The sequence below is a fragment of the Chamaea fasciata genome, unplaced genomic scaffold (genome assembly GCF_029207755.1).
Source record: "Chamaea fasciata isolate MVZ Bird 193981 ecotype frontalis unplaced genomic scaffold, bChaFas1.0.hap1 SCAF_1, whole genome shotgun sequence".
NCBI classification, from domain to species: domain Eukaryota; kingdom Metazoa; phylum Chordata; class Aves; order Passeriformes; family Sylviidae; genus Chamaea; species Chamaea fasciata.
In genome coordinates this window covers 74,280,381-74,291,465 of record NW_027094086.1, presented here as the reverse complement: position 1 = coordinate 74,291,465, position 11,085 = coordinate 74,280,381, and the positions used below count along the sequence as shown (strand labels likewise).

The 11,085-nt window shown below is 39.3% G+C and overlaps 1 protein-coding gene across 1 annotated transcript in view; it reads left to right on the top strand.

Annotated features, from left to right (window-relative positions):
• The first annotated feature begins 9,847 nt into the window (after positions 1-9,847).
• Positions 9,848-11,085, top strand: part of DNAH5 (dynein axonemal heavy chain 5) — a 118,606-nt gene continuing 117,368 nt past the window's right edge. Inside the window, exon 1 of the mRNA XM_066186224.1 lies at positions 9,848-9,904. Coding sequence (XP_066042321.1) covers positions 9,848-9,904 — 57 coding nt within the window. The remainder of the gene's footprint in view (positions 9,905-11,085) is intronic.

Below are 11,085 nucleotides of genomic sequence, written 5' to 3'. Positions count from 1 at the left end.
GTTCATGATAAGTGTTTCTCCCTTTCACAAAAACCTTTTTGAGTTTTCGTTTGGAAGATAAATAATTTGAGCTGCCTCTTAATTATATGCTTTAATATAACACCTGTTACTTTACCTGCCAAGGCTTCCTCATCAGGTGTTTCTCATTCAACTAACCCTGAAAATGTGCATTTATTTTATTAGCCAGTACCCAGTCCTCTGATGCTGTTGCAGGGTACATTTCACATTAAGAAGTTTTACTCTTTTGTCTTTGAGTTCCTTTGCAATTTTTGGGCATCTAGCCATCTGAGGCATTAGTTTCCATTCATTAAAAAGACTTTTTTTTCTTTTCTAGCTTACATATTCATAATCTGGCCCTAATACATTACCTCCTTAATGGGAAGTTTCTATGAAGAAAATATTGAATTCTGCAACAAAAATGTATACAAATTTAGTACTCTTCTATTGCTTTCTTATAGAATTATAGAATGGTTTGGATTGGAAGGAATCTGAAAGAACATCTAGTTCCACCCCCCTGCCATGGGCAGGGACACTATCCTGTAGATTATGTTGCTCAATGCCCCATCCAGCCTGGCCTTGAACACCTTCAGGGATTGGGCGTGCACAGCCTCTCTGGGCAATCTGTTTTGTTGTCTCACCATCCTCACAGCAAAGATTTTCTTCCTAATATCTTATATAAACCTACCCTTTTCCAGTTTGACTCTGTTTCCCCTTGTCCTGTCACTATGTGCTCTTATAAAATAAGTCCCTCTTTGTCTTTCTTGTGAACTCCCTTCTGGTACTGGAAGGCCACAGTTAAGTCACCCCAAAGCATTTTCTTTTCCAGGCTGACCAAACACAATTTTCTCAGTCTTTCATTTTAGGACAGGTGCTCCATCCCTCTAATAATCTTGTTGGCCCTCCTCTGGACTCACTCCAACAGGTCCATGTCTTTCCTGTGCTGGTTGCAGCACTGCAGATGGGGTCTGAGCAGAGCAGAGGAGCACAATCCCCTCCCTCCCCTGCTGCCCACACTGCTTTGGATGCAGCCCAGGACATGATTAATCGTTTCTGGGCTGTGAATGCACATTTCTGGGTCATGTCCAGCCTCTCATCCACCAACACTCCCAAGTCTTGCAGTGCCATGGTTTTTTTTGAAGACATTGAGGAAGTTTCCTATTATTGGAGTGCAGCATGGAAGGGAGCTCATTATCAGCACTTTGAATTTCTTATTAGCTATTTTTCAGTCTGCTTCACCTTGCCTTATTGCATCTTTGTCTAAGCTGTCAGGTTTTAATTTATCTGGATTTTTTTCCACATCATTGTTGTTCCAGCGTTTTGGAGGATGCCTGCTGGCTTTCGCTCTACTTTTTAGCTATGCTGACTGGCTTAATAGTTTGCATGTTGTCTACAAAGATTTAATTCTTTTGACTGGTTATTTCTATCTTCTTACTCTTAGCGGTTCCCATGTTAGAAGACACATTGGCTTTTCTAAAGCTTTTGTTAATGCTGTTGTGATGACCCTCCTTAAGGGGAAGGAACACCTAAGATTTGTAAATGCTCTGGTCAACAGGAACAAAAAAAAGTGAGAGTTTATGCAAACAATTTGAGAGTTTTATTAGTAAGTTATACACTTGGCATGGAAATTGGTGTGTAAGTCTCTGATCTACTATATAAACACCTAACAGGAGTCTGGATAAAAGAGTGGGGTGGAAGGGAAGGAAGACATTAAAGAGGGAGATTAATTAAAGGAAAAAATGAGAAAGTAAAGGAAAAGAAAAAGGAAAAGCAGGAGAAATTAAAGAGTGAGAGATGAATTTAAAAGAGAAAGGAACAGAGAAAAAGAGAGAAAATGATCGTCGGTTCTGGTTCCAGCATTGATCCAACAGATAAGCATGAATCTAGCTGTATCAGTCCAGCCAGTGTGACATCCAGGGTCCTGGGGAGAACTGCACAAGCTTGGAAAAGTACTGTTTTAGGTGGACAGGTTTCTCTCTTTCTGTTTAAATTAATTATCATGTGCAGGCCTTTCTGGAAAGGCATTGGAGGGCTTTGGGGGTCATTGGTGTCTCAATCCCATGTTATATTTCATGCCCACTTCCTGACTCTCATTCCTGCATTTGTGTTGTGGCTCCCTCTCAGGGAATAGTGCTGCTCTATCTCCTGACCTGGCCTTCTCCTGCAAAGCCTTGTTCTTTCTTGTGATGTGTTAATACCATGAAGGAGCCCCACTCAGGTTGTTGTGCGGCCTGGGTGAAGTGTGAGGATGTGTCACCACAATCCATCCTGTCACCAGCCAGGTTCTCTGGGCCTCTAGATCTGTGATTTTGTATTTTATTTGAACACTAATATTTTGAACCTGATATTGTGCTTTTTTAGGCACTGAGGCCTCGTGTATTTTTGAATTATGAACTTTCTATTATTGATGTCTAAAAAAATTAGTATCAGCATCGCAGTCTGAAATGGTATTTCTCAGGTGTGGATGGATACAGCTGAAGTTGCTTGCTGATTTTGTTCCCTGCCATGGGCCCCCCTTGTCACTGTCAGCACGTCACAGTCAATACTTCCAGGCTCATTAGGCAAACAGTAATATCATATGCTGTGTCTGTCTTGTTTGTGACTGAAACTTTATGCTGTTGGGCTCTTGTTGACTCACTAACTTGTCTGAACACTGAACTCTTTAAAACCAGAGTGCACTTTTCCACATTTCTTATGTAATAAATACCTTTATGTATGGTACAGGGTGCCAGTGGATATGCTCCTTATGCTATTCTGGTATTTTCTAGTGCTATTACTACAACCATTTCTTAGACTGAAGATAGAATCAGATATCCCCCAGCTTTGTTCCCAGGACTTTTCCTGCTTAGGTAAAAGCAGTTATGTACTTGTTCTGGTTTTCTGTTTTCTCCCACCTTGTTCAAAAGGACAACCTTTTACTGTCCAGCCTTTTGCTATGGCTTGCAGTGTGACAGGTGGAACCCTCTGCTTTATCAAGTCATTAGCTCCCTGTGCTTCACACAAGTGGATATATATTTTGAGAACAAATTATCTTTAGGGCCTGATGACTTTTCCTCAGGCTAGGTTTAAAACTCCCTTTCTAATATTTAAGAGTAAAAGCCACAAAGTTTACCTAATTTTTTTTCTTCCAAAACCATTCCTTTAATTTCAGCAGTGTTCTCATCTTCCAGTGAATCTGGACCATGTTTCTTTCCTGGTCTTCAGTTGCATGCTGAGAATTTATCACTCTCTTTAGTCTGCATTTCTAGGGATATTGGAATATTTGAGCAGTGCTAGGGATGCTTGAAGATCTTGAGGTAGTGTATTTTTGCCTTTGATTCTTTTACTGGCTAAGTTGATGGGCACAATGTCCACATAATTTGAAGGAGGAAAGGGCAGAGAAGGTGTGAGGTTTTGTAGTTCCTTAAAATGGAAAATGTGTCACTTCCATGGTTACCTGAATGGCAATTTTGTGTCCTCATTAGAATGTCTCTTCATTTGGTAAGACCCATGCATCCTGTTTGTCCTGGTAAACAGAAGGCTAATGATTTATCTGCGAACTATATAATTGTTTTCTCTTTAAATTTTATTTTATTTTATTTAATTTTAATTTTATTTTATTTGCAGTGGATCAAATAGGCAAGCATAGCGTGGAGAACAAATGTTTTGCCTAAAACAGAACAGGGAACTACAGTAGGGCTTCCTATCTGGTAGGTTAGTTCTTTAAGCAGTACTATTTTTCACATAAAATCCTTTGAATAGCAACGTAACATTATTAAAGGTTAGTCTTAGTCATATCTGTTACCTCATCAAGCAAGTAAGAAGTGTAATTTTCACCTATGATAGCTTTTCATTTTCTCTCTCTTTTTTTTCCTCCTTTTTTAATATCTTTGACCTGAAGATATTAGGTGGCTGACAAATCATACACTTGTTGTATATTTTAAGACAAAAAAACCATTTTTTAGAATGAAAAGCAATCCATATGCCTACTAGTGCAGGAAATCAGTAAATATACTGAAGTTTTACTTTTTCTCAGCAAAGAAGTTAAAATCCTTGCCTTCAACGTATTAAAGCCTCAGTGTTATTTGACTTTGAAAGCAGCTCAAGGTAATGTCTACCTTTAGCTCTGATTATTTGCATTGTAGATGTATCAAGAAAATGCAGCAGAGTAGAATACCCTTTTCTTTAAGTTCCTCCAGTTATATTCCATGTAGATTTTCATCTGTGATTTGTGAGTGATCATCTCTGTACAGAATATTTCCATTGCCAAATTTTGTATAGATGCTATTTTGTGAAAAACCATGAAAGTCATGTACACTTCCAGTCTTTAACCACTAGATGGTAGCTAACAACTATCCACTGCTCCTAAGTGCCCGCCGTGAAAGAACCTTCGTTGTCAAAACAGCAACGTAACACTAACAACAAAATCATAGAATATACTGAGTTGGAAGGCACCCATCAGGATAATCGAATCTAACTCCTGGCCCTGCTCAGAACACCTCAGGAGTCACACCATGTGCCTGAGAACGTTGTCCAAACACTTCTTGAACTCTGTCAGACTGACGCTGTGACCACTGCCCTGGGGAGCCTGTTGCAGTATTTAGTCGCCCTCTGGGTGAAAAACCTTTTCCTGATATCCAACCTAATCTTCCTCTTACTCAGCTTCAGGCCATTCCCTTGGGTCCTGTCACTTGTTACCAGAGAAGAGAGCAGTGTCTGCTGCTCCTCTTCCCATCACGCTGTGGGGATGGAACCCTGCAGAACCCCACTAGTGACTGGTCTCCAGCCTGATGTGACCCCATTTACTAATTTTGAAACTGGAAAATGAGCAAAGACATTGTGAAATGAACTTTCATAATTCCTAAAATAGTATGACAACTCTATTTTAATTTGAAAAGTGTTTCTCTGACACAGTTGATTGTATGCTTCATAGTTTTACTCATCTGCACAGTGGCAATTTATCCCAAATCTGACTTAATGCTTTGCTTGGTGCTAAGCAGAGCCAAGGCTAGCCAGAGACATGTGACAGACTAAAATTATTCTTAGAATTCTCAGTTATAATACAAGATTACTTATCTTCATTAATGTATAAATTAAATTATTAAAAATATTCCAATGGATCTTGCACTCCTGAAGCATCTGAGGAGAAAATGTATTCTTCAAATCACAGATCTGATGGTGGCTCACCAATAAAATAAAGGTAAAAGAGGAGGTTTTTTTAAAGTTGGTTAAAATCTGCAAGAAAACTTTTTTCCCCCAAGTTATTAAAAATGTTTATATGAGTCAAATCTGGTACTGGGATGGAACTAAGAGTCCTTGTTAAACTCTGCTTCAGCAAGAACTGTTCTGGTAAAAAAATCTGAAAAAAATAAACCTGAATTATTTGACCTGTTTGTATAGCCATTATACACTACCCAATCTAATGCTCTAGTGGATGTAAAGGAAATTCCTAAAGCTGTATTTTTATAGAAGTTTAGGCCAAAATCAGCTAAACTATATTTAAGGCTGAGCATTATTTGTTTTTGTGGGTTATAAGCCAAAGAAGAGGTAGAGGTTACAAGAGTCTGCCATATAATTGTTGATCAAAAGGTTGCTTCTCAGCCTTCTGGGTTGGTTGCATTAGTGTTGTGCTAAACTGGCTCTGCTGAAATTCTGACTTTTGACCTGAGGACAGCAGTGACCTGATGATGGCAGTCACTGTCTCAACGACTTCATTATTTTCTGTTTTCTTTTCTAAAACTTAATGAGATGGAAGATCACAGGAACATCAACGATCTTTGAATGACTCTAGCCAGTACCAGTGTATAATCTAGTACTGTGAACGCTAATCTGCCTCAGGGGTTCTGAGGATATATTACAGCTGCAAGGAGAGTTCCTGTGTAAGGTAATGATTTCGGATTATTTGGTGTCAACACATATGTGGATTCCTTTCATGGGTTAGATTGATCTTTGTCATAATTGACAGTCATTTTAATTCTAAAAATGTCACATTCCAAGTTGTTTAAATAACTGAGGTTTCTGGAGTTTGAAGATTCATTCTTTTTGCAAATGATAAATGAGCTGACAGAGATGCTCTGTTAGGTTGCCATTTACAAACAAGAAAAGTAGTTGAAGATGGGGAAGTTGAGAGAAGATTTAACTGCAGGGATCATGAGATTGTGGAGCTTAAAACCCTGAAAGAACCTTTGACTTTAGAACATCAGATTTTTGACTTCTTCAGGGAATCTTCTTGGCAGGAACCCATGAAGGACTTCCCTAGTGGGAAACAGGGCTGAAGAAAACTATGTGACCTGCAAGTATAACATAATTGGAACACACAGAGAGGCCTTTCAGTGCTCAGAAGGAAGAGGAGATCTTGCAGGAGACCAGCATGGATGAACACAGAGTGCATGAATTCAAATATGCAAGCTTCCTTAGAAGCTTGGGATGAAGTAGAATCAGGGGCGGGCCTCGCAGGAAGGATATAGACACAATGCCTGAGTTCACGGGGGTAGAGTTAAGAAGCTCACCTGGAGTTCAAACTTCTGAGGAGGGCAAAGGGAAATGACAATATCATTCTTAAGTACGCTGACGGCACAAGCAAATGTAGGCCCACTGCTCAGGGGAACAGGGGGCTAAGGAGCAAAGAACTTGGGAAGGCTGAAATTTTCAGTGACTTTTAAAATCAGTTTTCATGAACAGACTTTGCCCTCTGGCTCTTTCAGACCTTCAAGCCTCTTTGCATAGTGAACAAAAATGAGGGATTATCCATGGTAGTCAAAGATAGTGTTAGGGAGCACTTAAGCCAATTGGTTGTATAAAAGTCCATGGGAGCAGATAAGATACACTTGAGGGTCTTGAGAGAGGAAACCAATGTCGTTTTGAAGCCTATCTCCCTTTGAAAGGCCATGATAATCTGAGGAGGTTTCTGATAACTGGAAAAAGACACATGTTACACCTGTCACAGAATCCATTGGATTGGAAAAGACCTTTGAGTGTCTCCGGTAGAGACACACAAGAATGAGGCAGGCAGCAAGAAGGTCAGCAGGAAAGTTCTATATTTAATTTTCTGACTCCATCTTATATACAATTCTTTCAGAAGGCACAAGATTGGCTGCATAGGTTGCCACCTCTTTGACCTCCTTGGTGAAGACCACCATCAGTCACCTTTCTCCTCCCAGAGGAGAAATATGTAAACAAAAAGATAAATTCTAAAAATATACATTGTTTTCTTGAAGCTGCGTGAGAACAAAATGCAAACTCTAAAAAGCAGGCAAAGTTGGGGCAACACTTTGAGATCATCAAGTCCAACCTATGACTCAATACCACTGTGTGAACTAGATCATGGCACTGTCACGCCCAGTCTTTCTCAAACACCTCCAGGGACAGTGACTCCAACACCTCCCTAGGCAGCCCCTTCCAATGTCTAGTCACCCTTTCTGTTAAGAAATTCTTCCTAATACCCCACCTAAACCTTCCCTGGTGCAGCTTAAGACTGTGAACTTTTGTCTTCGAAGAGGAGAAAAGGGAGGATCCTGAGAAGGACATACGAATCATCTGCTCCTGGTAAGGTTGTGGGGCAGACTGTTCTGGAAGCCACTTCATGGCACATGAAGCACCAAGAAGCCGATTGCGAGCAGCCAGTCACAGGTTTACTAGTGTCACATTCCTCATGACCAGCCTGATTGCTGTCTGTGGTGAGATGGATGACTGTGTAGTCAAATGGGAAACAGCAGTGGTGGGTACTGAGAGAACTCTGCTCTTTTGGCCACAGGAAGAAAATGCTAAAGGGAGATCTTATTGCAACCTATAACTGTCTAATAAGAGAGTAGAGAGAGAGCAGAGCTAAACCCTTCATTAATGCTTCATTAAGGTGTGCAGTAATAAGAGCCAACATACACAAACTGGAACGTGGCAGATTTCAGCTAGATGGGAACAGTCTTTATGCTGTTATAAAGCCCCAGAGGTTGCAGAATTTCCACCCTTAGAGATATTCAATCTGCAAACATCTCCGAACAACCCACTCAGATTGGACCTGCTCTGAGCAAAAGACTGGTCTAGATGACTTTTGGAGATATTTTAAAATTCTCCTAATTTTGTGATTCTTTAACTTATTTGCAATGATTTTGTAGCATTTTTGGTAAAAGATCCATGATTTCTAGCTAGTTTTTCAAGAGATTTAAATAAGGGCTTTTTTCTCCTTATTTTTTAAGAAAAGAACTTTTATTGCTGCGTGGCAAAGTTAAGCCTGTTGGGTTGAGCTTTTATTTCAGAAATCATACCTCATGCAAAGAACTGTAGAATCATACAATGGTTTTGGTTGGAAAAACCTCAAAGATCAACTGGCCTAAACCCCTCTGCCATGGGCAGGGACACCTCCCACTAGACCAGATTGTTCAGAGCCCCATCCAGCCAGCCTTGAACACATCCAGGGTTGGGCCATCCACAGCTTCTCTGGGTAACGTGTACCAGTTCCTCACTACCCTCACAGAGAAGAGCCTGCTGTCCTGCAGCTTAAGGCCATCCCCCCTTGTCCTGTCACTGCTATGCCCCTGTGAAAAGTCCCTCCAGCCTTCTTTCAGGCCCCTTTTAGGAAATGGTAGGTGCTGGAAGGTCTCCCCAGTGCCTGCTCTTGTCCAGGCAGAACTACTCTGACCCTCTCAGCCTGTCTTCACAAGAGAGCTGCTCCAGTCTTGTGGTCAACTTAGTGGCTCTCCTCTGGACTCCTTCCAACAGAATGTAAATAATTAATTCCTCAGTCACTTGAATATATCCACAGGAATTAACTTTATACGTAATATTTATTAGCATGTTTAATTTTAAACGATAACTCTGTAAAGGGTTCCAGGAAATCTATGGATGTTTGCTTTTACCCTAAGTGCAATTTTTCAGTCTTTCTCTTTCAAACATGTATGCACAACTGGATTTGACTACAGTAGGTGGGGATAATACAGGGAAAATGGTTTTTGCTCATGTGATTTTTGTCAACACTAAGGTTGTCAAGTGCTTTTAGACATTACTCACATTGGTATGAGTGGAAGCAGAAATATTTAGGGACATTTTTAGCCAAAAATAGCTGTAAAATGTCTGTTTTCTTGTTACTAACACTGCATAATTAGATTGTTTTTCTTGGCATTTTCAAGAGGACATTGGACTATATTCAGTCACTGAAGTGGAAAAAAATTAAGGCTCTTTTAGGAAGAAAAAACCAAACATTTCTTGCTGAAGAAAAATTTCTGTATTAAGCAACCATTGTACAACTGAAAAATAAGTGTGGCTGAATGTACTTGTATAAAAAACATGAGAAGAAAACTCAGTAATTTACAAGTCTGTAGGTAAAAGATATTTGAAAGTTGCTTGACTGTTGCTGTATATTTAAACAGTCACCCGTGACAAGGAAACAAAGATGCCTGTTGACACAAGGATTGCTTCAGAAGGCTAAACACAAATCAGAGAAGCAGTTATAAAATTGACTTCTGCAAATAGTTATGGTGCCCTTGAGTATGATGAATTGTATCCAGCCGTGTTTGTATGTAAACAGTATCACCTTAACAACTGTGGTTGGTAGCAGTAACTTTCAAGGCCTAATCTATAGGCAGTAAATTCTGGTGGCTAGAGACCTCTTGTTTCAGTGGCAGTGCAATTTAATTTTCCAGCAATTTGTATGCACACTAGAACTGAATTTTAAATACAGAGATAAGGTTAATAGGTGCTGGTTTTTTAGGTCCTTACTTTATTTTCCAGAGTTATTTTGGCATTCCTACTAAAAGGAAAGAAACAAGTACAAACAAAATGTTGGGGGGAAGTACAAAATGATGAATGCAGAAGCTTTCCCCATAGGTTAGGGCTTGTTTCTGAAAAACAGTGCTTAATGCTTACATTGACTTGTACAATGTTTAGAGCTGGAAGAAAACAACTTTGGAAACGGAGTATTGGCAGAGTGATAAAGGTAAGGAAAACTGAATTTTGAACTAGGTTTAGAGTAATAAATATATAATTTGAATAAAGGTGTGTATTGAGGGGGGAGGGCATAGAAAAATGTGTGTTTTAAAATAGGTGTAAGGGGATGATGCTAGTTGCACAATTTGTTTTGAAAGGCAAATTTGCACTGGGAGGTGTTTATGCATTTGGCTAGTGGTACTTGTATCTTGCCCAGACTATTGCAGTGGTCTGATAATGGTATAATTTCACAAATGCTCTATTAGTACACTAAAGAGTTTGATGTTAGATGTGGCAACAAAACAGGGGTTGACTCTGCCATAAAGGAAAATAGAAATGTAACTTCACTTTCCCCATACTTCTAAGATGGGAATAGAATTTAGAAGGCTATACTTAGCATTGAGAAACCTCAGTAGAATACAGAAGTCATTAAGATACTTAGACTCATTTTACAATTCTGTTCTTTAAGCAAACTGTTCCTGAGTTAATGCAATATGATAACACATGTGCAGAGCTCTGATTTTTGCGATTTAAGAGTTAGCAAAGGGAACTGCCCTGATTCTTTAGGGTTTGCATTTTTTTGGAAAGAGGAAATAAAAACATTGAAACTTGAAAACTCAGGGTGCTTGAAAATGTGTAAAATAGTTTGCAGTTTACTTTTGAAGGGAAATTCATGAAGAAGGCTTATGTAATATAAAACATCTTAGCAAGTTAAAAGAGAGACAAAGGAATTCCACGTTGGTTAAATAAATTTTGGATAGGACAGTAAATAAGTAATAAAACATTCTTACTTTTTGACTCTTTCACTATTGAACTTCCCTGTAAAGCCTTGCTCATCCATAAGACTTTGATTTCAGCATGTCTAAATTCACTGATGCACAGCATTCTGACATCCAAATGCATCATTTACTGGATAAAGAGTGTTCAGAACAAGTCTTATCTTGTGCATGTATGACTTGCATACTAAACGACATTCTTACTAACTCTATTCAGGGTGTCTGCATCAGCAGCTACAGTCTGTAATGGAGAAGCTGGCAACAGTCAATAGCTGGTTTCTGAGCCTGTTGTTTCAAAAAAAGAATGCATTGAATTTCCTTTGTGCTCTTTTAGTACCTGATGCTTAAATATATATACTTTTGTAGCAGCTAGGAAACTTTTGAAAAAATTGAATTTAATCTCCAATTATTTCTT